General features: G+C 35.1%; 1 protein-coding gene across 1 annotated transcript in view; it reads right to left on the bottom strand.

Annotated features, from left to right (window-relative positions):
• Positions 1 to 493: 493 nt before the first annotated feature.
• Positions 494 to 15,739, bottom strand: part of ptprc (protein tyrosine phosphatase, receptor type C) — a 26,021-nt gene continuing 10,775 nt past the window's right edge. Inside the window, exons 10-29 of the mRNA XM_015387863.1 lie at positions 15,246 to 15,445; positions 15,080 to 15,140; positions 14,864 to 14,972; positions 14,517 to 14,554; positions 13,902 to 14,011; positions 13,671 to 13,761; positions 11,012 to 11,088; positions 10,409 to 10,445; positions 10,236 to 10,333; positions 9,904 to 10,029; positions 9,609 to 9,766; positions 9,187 to 9,322; positions 6,857 to 7,006; positions 6,489 to 6,579; positions 5,351 to 5,487; positions 5,080 to 5,205; positions 4,870 to 4,992; positions 4,623 to 4,780; positions 2,543 to 2,678; positions 494 to 1,772 (exon numbers count right to left, since the gene is read on the bottom strand). Coding sequence (XP_015243349.1) covers positions 1,440 to 1,772; positions 2,543 to 2,678; positions 4,623 to 4,780; positions 4,870 to 4,992; positions 5,080 to 5,205; positions 5,351 to 5,487; positions 6,489 to 6,579; positions 6,857 to 7,006; positions 9,187 to 9,322; positions 9,609 to 9,766; positions 9,904 to 10,029; positions 10,236 to 10,333; positions 10,409 to 10,445; positions 11,012 to 11,088; positions 13,671 to 13,761; positions 13,902 to 14,011; positions 14,517 to 14,554; positions 14,864 to 14,972; positions 15,080 to 15,140; positions 15,246 to 15,445 — 2,495 coding nt within the window. The 3' untranslated portion in view covers positions 494 to 1,439. The remainder of the gene's footprint in view (positions 1,773 to 2,542; positions 2,679 to 4,622; positions 4,781 to 4,869; positions 4,993 to 5,079; positions 5,206 to 5,350; positions 5,488 to 6,488; positions 6,580 to 6,856; positions 7,007 to 9,186; positions 9,323 to 9,608; positions 9,767 to 9,903; positions 10,030 to 10,235; positions 10,334 to 10,408; positions 10,446 to 11,011; positions 11,089 to 13,670; positions 13,762 to 13,901; positions 14,012 to 14,516; positions 14,555 to 14,863; positions 14,973 to 15,079; positions 15,141 to 15,245; positions 15,446 to 15,739) is intronic.

The following is a 15,739-nucleotide window of genomic DNA, read 5'->3' as shown; positions in this document are numbered from 1 at the left end:
GAAATCTGGAGCCCAGGGAAAACTTCCAGATGAGGACGTCCGTCGGTTCAGGTCAGGTATGGACTGTTATGGTTCCCTCCCTCTATTTCTTGACTCTCTGGTCTTCTCCTGCAGTCGCTCTGCCAGCCATCGGTCCCTCTGAGGTTGCAAGGGAGTACTGGTCACTCTGAGAGCAGACCTGAGATGAAAACTAATGATACACAAGCATCAATAAGCCATGTAGCATATAGATTTATTAACTTTTTAAAGGGGAGATCTAAGAGTGGATCATCCTTCCCTTTGTTTTGCTATTTGACTCTGAACCAGGATTTAATTAAACTGCTAAACAATTTAGGAAAGAACAGCTAGAAAGTGTTTTCAGGGTAAGACACTGTTTGAAAACCTTTTTTTTTTAATTCAGGTTATTTCTTACTGACACCATGATAAATTACTTGTGACAAACAACAAAAGAATAAAGAATCTTCAATCTTTTCATTTTTAATAGAAAGTCATTGCACAAACTAAAAAATGTCATGAACTCATTTGTCTTGTAGGACAATCCAATGCAAAAATCTTTGGTATAAATCTAATCATAGCATTACTGTACAATTAAAAGGTCATTCAACCCCACTACTTGAATGAAATATGCTTAATTTGTGCTTAACTAACAGATTTTGTCTTAATAATTAAATCCAGCTTAACATTAAATAAGCAGATTAAATGTAACTAAGTGTAGAAGTGTAATTTGCTCATACCCCAAAAGACTTTTTGTACACCACAATAGAAAGAACTTTAATACAATACTGTTTATTACTGCTGGCAGGGACATATTAAACAGTTTTTGAGTATAGCATAGAAATCCAAAATAGTTAAACATGTCTTTTTTAATTTTCATGAAAAATATCTTTTGGGAGTTCATTTTTACTTTAACAATAAGCAGGTTTGTATAAATACAATATATTTCAATTTTGTTTCATGAAAAAAAATACAGCAGTACATAATGAATGTTAAAGTTAACAGCTAAATTATTATCAGATACACAATATGTGAATATAGACTGCAGAGTGTGTGAGAACAGCAATAGCAAGAAACCAAAAATACATGCTAAATTTAACTCTTTTTAAACTTAGAGTATGAAACAATAAGACTCATCTACTGTGTATTTAAACTTCAACTGTTGGTTTCAATTTTACATTAAATTATAATTATGTTATATAGTTTGACAACAGCAGTTCTAGTAATTTGCCAGAAGGGAAAATAATCTTTTATTCAGAATGTATATAAATTACAGAAATCCAAAATATGAAGTTATAACACTAATGTTTTATTTAAATTCTTTTCCGTTTCCACCTAGACTCATACTGAGTTAAATCTTTACAATGTTTATACATTCATAATGTAACTTTTATAAATCAATAAACTGAAGCATTAAGGACTCAGGGTTGAAGGGCCCTGTCATCTCAGGCATCCACTGTGACAGTGGGGCCGTTGCTGGTTTCCTCCTGTGGTTTGGTGTCTGTGGGGGAGCTGCTCTCTATGGCATGCTCTTCTTCCTCCTTTGGTTTCTCGCTGTCAGCCACCAGAGGAGTGGTCTCTGTCTCCGCCTGTCGGTCGCTGCTGGTAGTGCTGGCTGGCTCCTCAACCGTCTCAGCTGGTTGCTTTTCTGCTGCTGCTTCTTTGGTTTCATTGACAATCTGAACGCTGTCGGTGGCTGCAGCCTTTACTGCTTTCACTTCTCCGTTCTGGACTGGGAAGGCGCCCTCTAGGGCTTTGTAGAGGAACTGATACTGCTCCTGTGAGTGAAATAGATTAAAGAAACAGGAAAAATTGATGCTGCTGAAGCTTTTATTGGAGAATAACCGTATCACTCTGTATTGTGCAATTTTAGCAAAAAGCTTCATGCATAGAGTCACAAATTGGCAGATTATATTGTACATGTTCATTATTTTATTTTTCTTCTAATGTAGTAAACAACCAAAATGTCTTTATTACCAAAACATTTTATGCATGAGAATGTTCTGTTGTAATAATAAAGTGCATTTAAAGCTAAACCTCACCTTTAGACTCACAGAGTAGGAAAAAGTCAGAGAGTACCGGTAGTTGCTAAATACTAGACGTTATCTGTGTTAAATTACTAATAGGTTTTCATGAAAAAATGAATTTCCTTATGTTTTCAGATCTATAGTTTTTTGTGAAATCCTTTTAGGCTTTTAACATGAACATGAAGAAAACTAACATGTAGTCATACAAGTTTCCTGCCTAAAAACTGCATTAATAAACATTTAAATGAACAAATATTAGAGTAGTATTATCAGAGCATACTGTTATTTATTTTCATATTATTTTTGTTTATTTATTTTATTAATTTATTTTTTCTTATCACTAATACTATTGACAGTTGTTGTGGTAGCAACAGTAGTTGCATGATTACTATGTGCATATTTGTTTTTACCTTAATTATGATTGATGTTTTATAATTAATAAGCCTGAACTACAAATATTTTTATGAGTATTTTAATATAATTTGCAATTTGTCTGAAATGTGTGTGTGTTGTTTTATTACCGAGCTGAGGATCATCCCCTTCCTCTCCTTGCGTAGAGTTTTGACCACTTGGAAAACATCAACCAGGTTCTCAGTCTCTGCACTGTCCAGCAGGTTCCACAGGGCACAGAAAATTCCTGAACGGGTCGATCCGTCACTGAAGCACACAAACAAACAGAACTTAAAATAAAGCATCAGGTTTGTTTTTTTATTACTCATCTGGTTTTAAATTACTTAAAATCTTGTGATGTCCCACTTTTATTTAGACCTTTAAATATTTCAGAATGCATGTGTTTATGTTTGTGATCAACTCAGACTTACATTTAATGGCTCTGAAATGTACACGATACAATAATAAGTCTAATAAGTTTGCCTTTTAACTCTCCTGTGAAATTCCTAATTATGCAGTACCTTGCAGACATTTCAAAACTACCTTATAATTTCCTTTAAAGGAGAATATTTCTTTATCTTTTAAAGTAGTATCATCAGATATTATCCTCAAGGTCTTTGAAAATATCTTATTTTGGTGCTTTTTTCTCAGTTTTATGCTTTTGGATTTTTTTAAAGTTAGTTACAAGGAAAACAATGTTAAGGCCAAGTGAGTGAGTCTGTGTTTGACTGCAGATGTAGTTGAATTTTACATCAGTATTTTAGCTTCCCTTACATCCATCCCATGTGTAGCATTAATTGAAGTCAGGCCTTAGTGCCAACCATGTGAGCTTGGGTAAAATACAGTAAACGCAGATAGACTTTCCAAGTTTATGTGGTACATCCGGCTTTTTTAACATTTACATTACATTCACTACAATTACATCACTACAGCACAGAACATCCTCAAAGTGATACAAGTTGTGACAGTCACCATGTTTACCGCTGTTGTAGTAAATATTAGCACCACATGAGGGCCCTTCTTTAGTTTGCAATGTTATATGTGACTGTTAGAGCAGCAGAGGGGTCTGGATCTGGCTGTGTAAATGGATTACTTAACAAGTGGCAGAGTTAACAAAGTTAAAAGATATAACAAATTGGAACCATAGTGTAGTAATATAAAACGAGCTAAAATGTACTGACATATACAAATATATAATTACAATATAATATATAAACAATAAAGGGGTTAGAGTTTGAATTATGTGCCTATAAGATTAACCTAAGTATGACAATAAAATGAAAAACTATTAGTATAATAGCTAGTAAAAACTAAATCTAAGCCTAATTAGAATAATAACTAGTTAAAACAATCAAACCCTCCCCCCTTAAAGTCACAAATACATTACACAAATTTGGGAAGAAAAATCCCAATCTGTCGTAAACTTGATACAGATTATAATCTGAATATTCATGTATGACGCTAAACTGCCTTTGAGATCTGGTATTGTATGGTTTCTAAATTTTTAACATGCGGAAAACAGTCATTTATTCCTCTGTAGCACGTGTTCCCTGCTCTTGCTAGCGTTCCTCCTACATACTCCCACCACCAATTGCACAACTGCATGGTGTCATAGTGAAAAGTAATGTGGGCATTATTAAACAATACAAATTAACACTGAATCAGAAATTAAAATGTGTAATCTGAAAGCTACCATTTATCAGTGTATAAATATCAGTTGTTCAGCTGAGCTTGAGCAACTCATTTATCCCGATGGTGGTGAAGTACGGGAGGATCTCTGGCAGCTTTCAAATGACTCTTTAGTGTTGGTCTGTAAGGTCTCTAAGCTGCTGCTCTCTACAACCGTTATCTTATCTTATCTTTATCCTCCTCATTAAGCAAATCTTTTTCTTATGACCTCAAATTTAACTACCAGAGTAATTTAAAATCAGGTTGGCATTTTTTTATGCATTAATTTCTACATTTTGAGTTTTCAGCCTTGCACTAGCTTTTTTTACTTTCATATTTTTACATATTTTCAGACATGGAAATAAAAAACATTTTACAGTAGAAAAGGGAAAGCTATGTATGATATGTGTCCTTTTAATTGAAGCTTACAGTGGGTCTAAGTAAAGATTAGAAAGCATGTATGAGATGAAAGTTTACTATGCTTGTTTTTTATTATCTATGTGTTACTTGCTAAACAATGACGGGTTCTGTGAGTTTACATACTTGCAGTGGACGACGATCGGCATCCTCTGTTTTTTGCTGCCCACACAGCTGCGTTTAACCTCCTTAATCATATCTATGAGTTCCTGAGGTTTCTCTGGCAGATCTGTGCCCTCCCATTTTAGGAACTGGAAGTGTTTCACCAGCCGACTCTCTTTTCGCTGTTGACAGAGTCGTTTAGTTTTGAGTAAGCCATCATAAAATGTCAAACTGTCATAGATATGTTGATATAGATGGCGATAGATGTTACCTTGACATATCGGACCAGCATGTTGCGGGTGATGAAATTCGGAGTCATTTCTATATTTGAAACTTCTACCTCATAGTCTCCGAATGTCTTCTTTTCTTTACTCCAGTAAATTGCTTCGTCGTCCTGTCATCAAATGGAGATAAAGTAAAAATTAAAGTTTACCCTAAAACCTTACGTATCTTTGTAAGGATGCAGGTGTATAGTTCTCACCTCTTTGTGCTCTGAAAGCATGACTATAGTAGATAATTTCTTCTGGCAAACCATTGACCAAAAGTCAGCAAAGGTGTCTGGCAATGGATCCTGAGCTGTGATTAGCGAACGTGGTCCCCAGTAGCCCTACAGAAACATGCACTCTTTATTTAAAACAGCTATTTTACAGGAAATATAATATTCATCTGCTGTTTGTTGAAAGGAAACAGTCATTTGGTGTGGAATGCATTCATAAATAAAATAACCCAATAAGGTGAAAAGAGTAGCATACATTAATGTGGGAGGCATTGATGTATTTAGTGGAATCTTCATCGTCTTCATCTGATGATTCATCCTCCTCTTCATCATCAGCTTCGCTGTCCTGACTGACGTCTTCCTCCACCTTCACTAACACTCGGTTGAAATCATCTAAAAATGGATTTTTAGAAGACAATTTGTAGAAAGAAATGCGTTGGAGCGTATCAGTAAATCTGATTACCATGAAAAGATTTTTTTTTCATATGAATTTATTCGGGAAGTGAAACTCCTACATATTGATTTGTTTGACACAGAGTAAGCAGCCTTCAGCTAAGGCATGGTTTATTATACCCTTACCAACACTCCATAGGTTCTCCATAGGGTTTTGGGGCCACTTTGTGGACCAATCAGCACAGAATTTACATGGTCATTAGTGCAGGTATTGGTACTAATGTCTATGTTGCAAGGAGCAAAATCATGATGAAACACCTGAGACTCTACATAAAGCTTGTTAGCAGGTAATATGATGTGGTCTATAATGTCCTAGTAGACGCTGCGCTGACTTTGGACATGACACCAAAGCTCCCTCCCTGATTTTGGACACTTCTTACTGAACCTAATGCAGCTTGGATCTCTGCCTCTCAGCTTTTTTTTCCTAAACTCAGAAACTTTAATATCCAGGAAAACAGGACTTCGGACAACAAGGCAAGATTCTATTCCTTTGCTTAAGTCGTCTCTTCTAGTGCTGTCTCTGGTTAAGGAATGAACCTGTGTTTTTTATATGTCTGTTTTAGCTTCCTCTTTAAATAACTTTTACCACCCGTACTTCCTTTACTCAGATCCCCATTAACATCTTTGCTTCTTTGCTACTAGCTTTTTGTCACTTCCTGTAGAGAATGACATTGAATGTCTGTTCGACCATTGTTAAGTCAGCATTCTCCCCCAAAAAATATCAAAAAGCTTTTTTTTTATGTGATAATACAATGTCAGAGAAAAACATTTTTTAATTTCCATCAACTGTCAGCCATATTAATCAAAATTAAAACAAGAAAATTGTCATTCAGTGTGCTTTGTTTCAATGTAATATATAGGTTTGCATTCTGAATCAAATGACTTTCATATTGTCATGCGATCATATTCATATCTAATATTCGGTTGTAGGAGCTACTCACATGGGACAATAGACGAAGAGCGGTTCTTCTTCTTGTTTTCTTCTGTGATCCCTGTGTTAAAGGTCCTCCAGTTTTTAAAGGAGGGGAGTCGCTGAAATGTAAAAAAGGACTTTAATATGAAAACTTAAGAACTTTAGACCCATATGTTTTCCATTTATAGTAGTTTCTAATTCTGAATGAGAAGACTAATGTTGACACTTTCAGTAATGACAAGAGATGTTTAACCTTTTTTTTTTAACATTTTATTAAAGTATCTCTTGCTGATGCTGCCTGGTTGCACATCCTGACTAAAGTTCACTTGCATGAAATTGGTTAAATAAGTTTATTTAATTATTTTCAAATTAACATGTTTTATAAAACAAACTCACCTCAAACTCTTCTTCCATTAGGGTGGGCTCACTGTCGGAGGTTTTCTGTTTGAGCGTGCTCAGTGTGCTGTGCAGCTCTGACAGAGTGATCTCTGTCTCTCCAAACTGGTTGTGCTCCAGCAGGGCCTGATGGATCAGGATGTACTGGGCCTGCATGATGGTACAATAATTTACATAAGCGCCCGGACAACTACAAAAAAAACTTTTATTTTTTTTTTATCTGTGATCAGACTGAATGCATAAAGATGTAAACTAGTGGGTTTTCGCGGTGCGTTGGTTTCACTTTAAACACTCAATCAAACCTGAAAATGGCTGACTCATACTTGGAAGACCAGTGATAATTTAATTTCTTCATAAAATTTACATATTAGGTCAGGTGATGATGGAGGAGATGGCAGGTGCAGTGTCTTAAAAAGTTATTTATACCCGTTGAACTTTTTTGCATTTAATCACGTGTTTCATAGAAGATCCTGATGACGTGGCAGTTAGGGAACATAGGAAAGGTTTCATGCTGTCTTCCAGTTGGAATATATGTGCACGCTTCATAAATATTTCATTGGGATTTCATGAGATAAAGTACGATAAAGTGATGCATTTGTATTCCATGCTGAGTCAATTAGAAAACATTTTAAGCTCTAATTATGCCTGTGAGTCTTTTTGCTTCTGTCTCGCTCAGCTGCAGAGATCCAGACAAGCAGATCTTTATCATTCTATGAAAAAAAAAAACAGCTCAAACTCAGTTAGATTAAAATAATAAAATTTGTAAAGATCGGTTGTTAAGTCTTTCCACAGAGTAATCAATTAGATTTAAAACTAGACCTTCAAGCTACATGATTGGAGTCGCTCTGCAGGAAAAAGAAGCTACTGTCAATGTTAAATCTTTTTCACGCACTAACGGTTTTTATTTTTTCTTCAAAAGATTGTAATAATTTGGGTTTGGCCTTAACTTGACAAACTTGTTTTTTTCAGCCTTTATCTGATAGCAGATGAAAGCAAAGGGTAGAGATATGTGTTTCAGATTTGTTAGTTATGTAATTAGCATAGTTAAATAAGGAGAAATGCTTCATTAACAGATTAAAAAATGGCAGCTGTATGCAGTTAGTTTGGGGATGTACAGGAAAGAAGTTGGAAAGACTAAAACAAAGGAGCTTGATGAGGATATGTGGCTGCACTTTGCAGCTGCTCACAACTCATCGAAATGTCTTTAAATACAGTTTCCACAATCAAACAGTTATATCAAACATACATTTTTAAAATGTATGTTTTTTCCTTTAATTGTTGGATTTTTTTAGATTTTACTTCCAAATAGAAAACAACTTCTTTGTTAAATAAAAGCATGTTTAAGTTTTAATCGTCCATAAGTATGTATAACTTGGGTCTTACAGTAGCTTTAGCCACTTTGGCACCAACTTTTAGCTTTGCTCTCATGATGAGCAACCCGTCCGTATAAAAAGAATAAACTACTCAAAATAGATAACTCCTAAAGATAATGTTTTGCTCTTGATTTGTTCTACAGAAACAAAAACAAGAGAGTACTTATACCACAGTTTTCCGATTCCTTTTTGCAAAAGAAAGCATTGTACAGTCAAAGGTGTAGTTATAAAGTGATTAAATGTGCAATCATAGAACTAATACTATTCAGGGAACTATACATGGAATTAATAGTCTAGTAATGAGACATTTTATGCAAAATGTTTTCCTTGCACCAGTCTTCCATTGTAAAGGAAATATCGGTAACCATTTAGCAACTGCTCTGGTCTGAGTGAAGGTTACAATTTCTGACCAAATCTGTTATCATGTCTCATGGTTATTTAATACATATACATTATAAAGTGTTATTTAAGTTTTTCCTGAGTGAACACCTCTCAGGAAATGAAACCCAAGAGAGAAAGCTTAAAGGTGTAAACACAGAGCTTTTATTGTAAGCAAGAAGGTTCTGGGTTCGATTCCTAGCCTGTATGGAGTTTGCATGTTCTCCTCATGCATGAGTGGGTTCTCTCCGGGTACTCTGGCTTCCTCCCACTGTCCAAAAACATGTTAGGTTGAATGTCTTCTCCTAATGCTCCTTAGGTGTGAGTGTCTACATGAATGGTTGTTTGTCCTATTTGTCTCTGTTTTGCCTTGTGATAGACTGATGACCTGTCCAGGGTGTATTCCACCTATAACCCGTTGACAGCAGGAAATGTCCACGGGTGCCAACGTCCCTCGTGACACCAGTAGCTATGAGCTTGACAGGAAATGGATGGATGATTGAAGCCCAGCCCTTCCATCTATTCTCGTTTAAAAAAAATTCATGCCCCAGGCTATATTGTACCATTTACTGATCCTACCTCCACTTGAACCATGAGGCATCTCTGTCTTCGGAGCTTGACAACATATCCATAAATGTCCACTCTGCCCTCCGCCTCCAGACCCTCCATCATGGCATCGATGCCGATATAAGTTCCGGTTCTGCCGACTCCAGCACTACACAAAACAGATGGTTATTTGTCTGCTTATTTTTGCCTCATTTTAGATATCCTGGTTTGTGTAAAGGTGCTCTGGAGAATTTTTAAATGAAGGAGAGTGGAAATTAAATATCAGACCCATTTTTTACTGTTAACAGTATCACCATTATATGGCCTTGTGAGACCAGCAGAGTTTAGCAATAATTGAATCAGGTGGTAAAGAGAAAAAAATGGTGTAAATGATGGGATTTGTTTGAAACAACGAAAAGTCTTAAATGGCCATTTATCTGGCTGTTTTAACATGCCTGCAGTGAACAACGATGGGGCCGCTGAAGAAATTCTTGAAAGCATTGACACGCCGCCTCAGTTTCAGCAGGAGGTGTGGCTCTCCTGGGACGCCGTGGTCAGGCCAGCTCATGAATTGAATGTGAGTCACTTCTCTCTCAGAGTTCTTCTCTCTCTTCTGCAGGTCGTCACACACAGACATAGACTCAAATCTCAAACATAAACTGCGGTATGAATACCTTTACACATCGCATTCATGGCCTCTACTGAATTTCTACTGTATCAAATAATCATGGAGCCTAAACAAAGACTTACATTAGTCAGGGTCAGATGGCGGATGGTGTAATCTGGGCAGATGTCCTCTGAGGATAGCTTCACAATGAATTCCTCGTAGATCTCAGTCTCTCGATCAGGCGAAGGCCAGTACTGGGCACATTTGATCTGCAAAATGGCAGGTTAGAGAATTTAGACTGAAAAAAAAATATATTTAATAGATGGATTATTCAAATAAATAAAAACATCTTGCAGAAATAGAACATAATTTAGCTTAAAAAAGATCAAGAACACCTTTACAGAATCTGATTAGAACAATTTGTTATGATGGCCTAAAGCTTGGTTAAATAGTGAATTCAGATTAAGGTTCTCACCCGGCTCCCTTCTTCACAGCGAGTCACCATGACAATAATGGAGGACTGCTGCTCCCAGACCATCCTCCAGAAATCGCTCACAGTTTCATCTTTCGGTCCTGCAAAACAAACATAACACATGTTACTGCGTGTCGACATTTTTTGGCTAAGAAAAAAGGTAAGTGTTACTGTACCTTGAGCTGCAATATATTTTTTGGGTTCCTTGAACCCCTGCAGAAAAAAAAAAAAAAAAAAGGATATTACCTGTTTGAATATCAAAAAAAGGTTGTTTCAAGATGTGTGTGGTTTTATCATTAAGCACAAATTGGATCATACTTCTCTAAGGTTTATATTCTTAATTATTTTCAGCCAACAAGTTTGTGTCTGATACAAAGAGAGAAAGCTGTTTTTTTTAAAAGTTAATCAAACAAAGATTAATTTGATTATAACTGCTTTTAAATTTGATTAAGATAAAAATCATTTAAAATTATTTAAACACCTCTCTCCTTAGTCTACAGAAAAGTCTTTACCGTTATTACAGCAATCAAAGCATCTTTATGATTGCTGCTCAACTTTTTGCATAATTCCGAATGTGGTGTTAACGTTCATCTTTGAGGGCTGATGTCCAATTCTTTGAGGCTGGATGACCTCCTTACCACCACCCTAACTTAGTTAATTAAAACTTTTATATTACTTCCCTTTAGTAGAAACATGCTAGTGAAATTGAGAACTTGAATCAAAATGTATCAGGCTTAAGAATATATTTGGACTGAACAGTGTTTAAAGGTTAAACATACATCAATAAAGCTGGCATTAATATAGTCACATCCTGCTTCTCCATTTCCTGTGGCCAGTTGGACGCGGTTGTAATCATCTAAATGAGAGCACACAAAAAAAAAGAATAAATAAATGCATAAATCAGTAGATTTTATTCAACTGCAAGTTAAGAAAAGATAGTTAACAGACATCTCTACATGCAATCTTTACAGAAAATACCAAGCTTTATATTTAGAACAAAGGCTTTGAAAAATTATTCTTAAAACCGATTTTAGAAGAAGTGACATAAAAGTTATTCAATAATTAATGACAAAAAAACTCCCTAATACCTCTTTAAATCTCAGATCAGATTTTCTTTTTTTCATGTCACACTGAGTGCAGTGCATAGAGAGAGACTTGTGCTACATATAGGGTAACAGATCCCAATCTGTGCAGATTTGTTTTCACTTCTGTCTCTGTGCCCCGAAAATTTAAACAATTTTCCACAACTGACTGAGACAGATTATTATAAGTAAAAAAAGATTTGCTTTGCCATACTGTACCTTGTTTTTTTTTTTTTTTCCAAGGCTCAAAGAATATCTTCTGATCTCCTATTATGGGTAAAGTAGGCTATTCTGTTTTTTAAAATTGTTTAATTGATTATTCCCGAGTCTGCCTGCCTGCTATATATGTGCAGTTTGACTCCAAACCTGACTGTTTTCTCTTGTGATTAACACATTTTATTTTGTAATTCCCCCAAAGCGAATATGTTTTATTTGTAACCACGACTCTCTTCCTGTCAGACCCATGAAATTATCGCTGGATTACTGTCTGACTAAAATAGACCTGGGTTCTATCTCAGTTGGAGCTACACAAGGCCGCTTGCAGAATATCGTGTCAGGTGTGTTCATTTTCACCGACTTTCGTTTTAGAAAAATATTCTGTTGGATTGCACAAAATCCGATTCAGTGTTGAAGCATTTTAAAGTCTATTACTAGAGAGACAGGGAGCCAGTGTTAGAGTTTTAGAACTGCGCCTATGTGCTCTATTTTCTCTGTGTGAGGACAAGGGCAGCAGTATTCTGGATCAAATGTAGCTTTCTGACCAACTTTTTAGATAGACACTGTTGCAGAAATCAATTCTTCTAAAGCAAAACGTATGAAATCTCTTTTCTAGATCCTCCTAAGACATTATTCCCTTAATTCTAGAGATGTTTATTTGAACAGTTTTTTTTATACCTCTGTGAAGGCTCAGGTCTGAGTCCATCATTACATGCAGATTTTGAACACGATCAGTGGTTTTTAGCTGTATTAACTAAAGCTGTGTTCTAACTAGATCTGCAACGAACGATTATTTAGCAATTTCATTATTCTAATGATAATTTTTTTGGATTAATCGATTATTAATTGGATAGCAATAGGTTCCTCAATGAAGATTTTTTACGAAATTAAACCAGGTAAAACTAAGACTTTTCCACTTAAAGAGTTCTGGACAGAGCATATTGATAGACGAAAACTTTTTTTTAAATCTTAAATGCAAAATGTTTATATATACATTTTTTTATTACAATTTTGTTATATTTACTGGTCTACGTGGGTTGCTTTGTCGGCTGAAGACTATTATACTATTAAATATTTTAAAGTCTCTACACTGTAATTAACGATTAACTGATTACTAAATTAGTTGACGATTATTTCAATAATCCATTATCACTGTTAATCTGATTAATCCGATTCATCTTATTAATTGTTTCAACCTTAGTGCTAACCAATAAAGGCTTTTCCTTTAGTCCCAAAATGATTAGTCCAGTTCTGTTCATCTAAAGAAAATGTTGTCACCTCTAAGTGTCTATCTCTTCTATACATTTACCCAATGTTTGAATGGGTTCATAGTCACCAGGTATGAACCCAGTTATCAACAGCTGTTTTGTAACCGTTGTTTTGGAACCACAGGAGAAAAGTCCTGACAAAAGGGACATGTTTATTATTGGAATTTAATGGTACGTTATCACAAGCAGAGCTTTCTTAAGGAAGATAAAACATCATAAAACATTAAGGCGGGTAAAACATCAAGACAACAGGAGGAAGATCTTAATTGGTGTTTTTCTGCTAAGTTTTCTGGGTTTAATAGGGTTAAAATTAGGGAGCTCTGTCAAAATCACTTTTAGTTGAAGACAACCTTTACTAAGACTTGACACGGATGTACAGACTGCTCTTTTACTTTAATGGGTTTATTGGTGAAGAAGTTAGCAAATCTGTTGCACAGACTGGTAGAGTGGAATTCAGATACTATGGTCAAATGGTTTCTTAACCTGTTGACCAAGGCAAAAAGACAATCAGTGTTCAACACTCCCTTTTTCCACCTCTGAGTGGTGGAACATTTTCAATTTATACTATAAGTTTGAGCTTGTTGTCAAGGCTCAGATCCCAACCCGTCATGACCACACTGCTAAACAATGCCTGGAGTTATGAGCAGTTATGAGAATATCTCTAACAGCCTGAAAATCTCTCTGCATTAAAGGAGATGAGGAGAGCGTCTCTGACTAATAATATAAAGGTCAAAATTTTGGAATATTGTTAACTGAAAAATATTTAACAGAACGCCCAAACTTTAAGAGTACCCTTAATGTTTTTTTTAAGAGTTTGAGAAGAATCATGTGTGAAGTAACACTACTGGTGTTGTCTTATTTCTCTTACTCACATGGAAGGATGTCTACGTAGCGGTTTTTAGGGGTATTACAGGCCTTCTTTGCTTCTTTCACTGTGTATCTTGAGAAGATTCTGGGAATACTCTGAAGAAAGCAAGACAAAACAACTTTCAAAAAAAAACAACAACAAACAAACTACTCAATGCTTTAAAATGTACACTTTATTCATTAAATGAGTAAATAATATAGAAACCATAGAAATAACATTGAAAAAGAAAGATCACCTGAAATTCACCCAGAAAAAGCCTTCCTTCATCGGCCAGTTTCCTTTTATAGGTTTCCAGCAACAGCTCCGCTGCAATCGGCTCCACAGGCATCAGACTTTCTTCATCATCTATGAAAGAAAACATGAGACGACATAAGCATTAACATACAAAACGTTAACACACAAGTCAGGAACTTACAGTAGATACCATTTGTACATTTTGCAATAATGCTACTCTATAGATAGCTTTAATAAACCATATGTAACATTATTAGTTTTTAGCAAAGAGGTGGACAAACTTATAAATTCATCAAATGTAACGTTTTTGAACTCATAGACTCTCATAGAGCATTCATTGCAAAATGGTCATTAAGTAAGTAGAAAGAAAAACAAAGATAGTGACCTTTTTTGTAAAAAGTAACTTGCCTCATCATTATGCCTCTGCGTTTCAACATTCTCCATCCCAATACATAACCAATCTATAATTTGCTTTTCTATCATAAGCCACAAGAGTACTTGATGGTTCACCTGATCTCCTTCATGTTTTCCTTTTATTCTAATGAAAAAATCTCTTTAAATTCTTTATACTACAACAAGACAAATAATAGTTCTTATGAACAAAGGCAATACTTACTACCTTTGGTAATTAGCTCCAACCTTTCAGTCAGATCACTGCAAAAAAAAGAGTTAAATGTTTCAAAGAAATTTTAAATATAATAAATTATGATTGGAGTAAAAAAGACTGAACAGGAATATTTTGCACAATTTGTCTAAATTAAATCATTTGTATTATTTTTCAACTGTTAATTATATAATTAATAATTATAACAACTCATCAACAAAAGAAGAAAAGTAGTTTGCTGTATAAACACATAGAAAAGTTACTTAAACAGCCTGTTTAAAAATACAAACCACAGTCATAACCAATCAAGTGCAGAAGTCCCCTGACTATTGGAAAAAATTAAACGAAAACGTGCTTACTGGGACTTTCTACGTTTAAGAACGTAGATCTTATAGAGGACAAGAAGGAGAGCCACGGAGGTGATGATGATGAGAAAGACCAGGAATCCAATAAGAGCTTTGTCATTATCTGAAAAAGCACAATGAAAGTTGTAGCATTTCTAGTACAATGTGTAGAAATTCATCTGGTTGGTATAAATAGATAGAAATAAGTGTTATAAATAAAGAGACACCTACAGAGAGTTGTAGCATCTATTTCCTCATACTCGCTCTTATGCTTTCCATTGTAAGTTTGAACCTTTAATGACAAAATGTTTCTAATTAGGATCCACAGCATTCAAGAAAGGTTACAGGGAAGCAATAAATATTTTTTCCCATGAAATCAGCTCAGGTTTATACAAACCTTTATTCTGTAGGATGTTAGGTAGTTCAGATCTTCGAATTCAAATTCAGGGTTTTGTTGAGTCTTTTCGCTGCCAGGGACCCCAACAAGTTCTGCAATGTATTTTGGTTCTGGTCCTCTAAAATCCTTAGCTGAAAATTTAACTAAGATCTTATTGTTCTCTGGATATTCAATTTTCAGTACTTCAGGTTTATCAGGTACTGTAGGAGGAAGAGAAAAGACACAAATGAGTAAACGTAGATAAAATAATGGAAGCAAACTGAAACATGAAAAACTTTTTCAGATTTGTGATTTATAAACACTTGAACAAAAACTGATAATGTATTAGATTAGATGCATTATCTTCAGGAGGTTTTCTTTTGGAAATTTTGCCATTAATGTGTTTATTGTATGATCAGCAGGTCCCTCATTAAACAGGGAATTATTAAGAAGACTTACTATCACAATATTATCTTTTCTTTTTATGTATCAAACATATGCTATTTATTAGAATG

Source organism: Cyprinodon variegatus, unplaced genomic scaffold, assembly GCF_000732505.1.
Source record: "Cyprinodon variegatus isolate N-32 unplaced genomic scaffold, C_variegatus-1.0 Scaffold405, whole genome shotgun sequence".
Taxonomy (NCBI): Eukaryota; Metazoa; Chordata; class Actinopteri; order Cyprinodontiformes; family Cyprinodontidae; genus Cyprinodon; species Cyprinodon variegatus.
The sequence above is the reverse complement of the archived record's forward strand: the minus strand, read 5'-3'. Positions and strand labels throughout refer to the sequence as shown.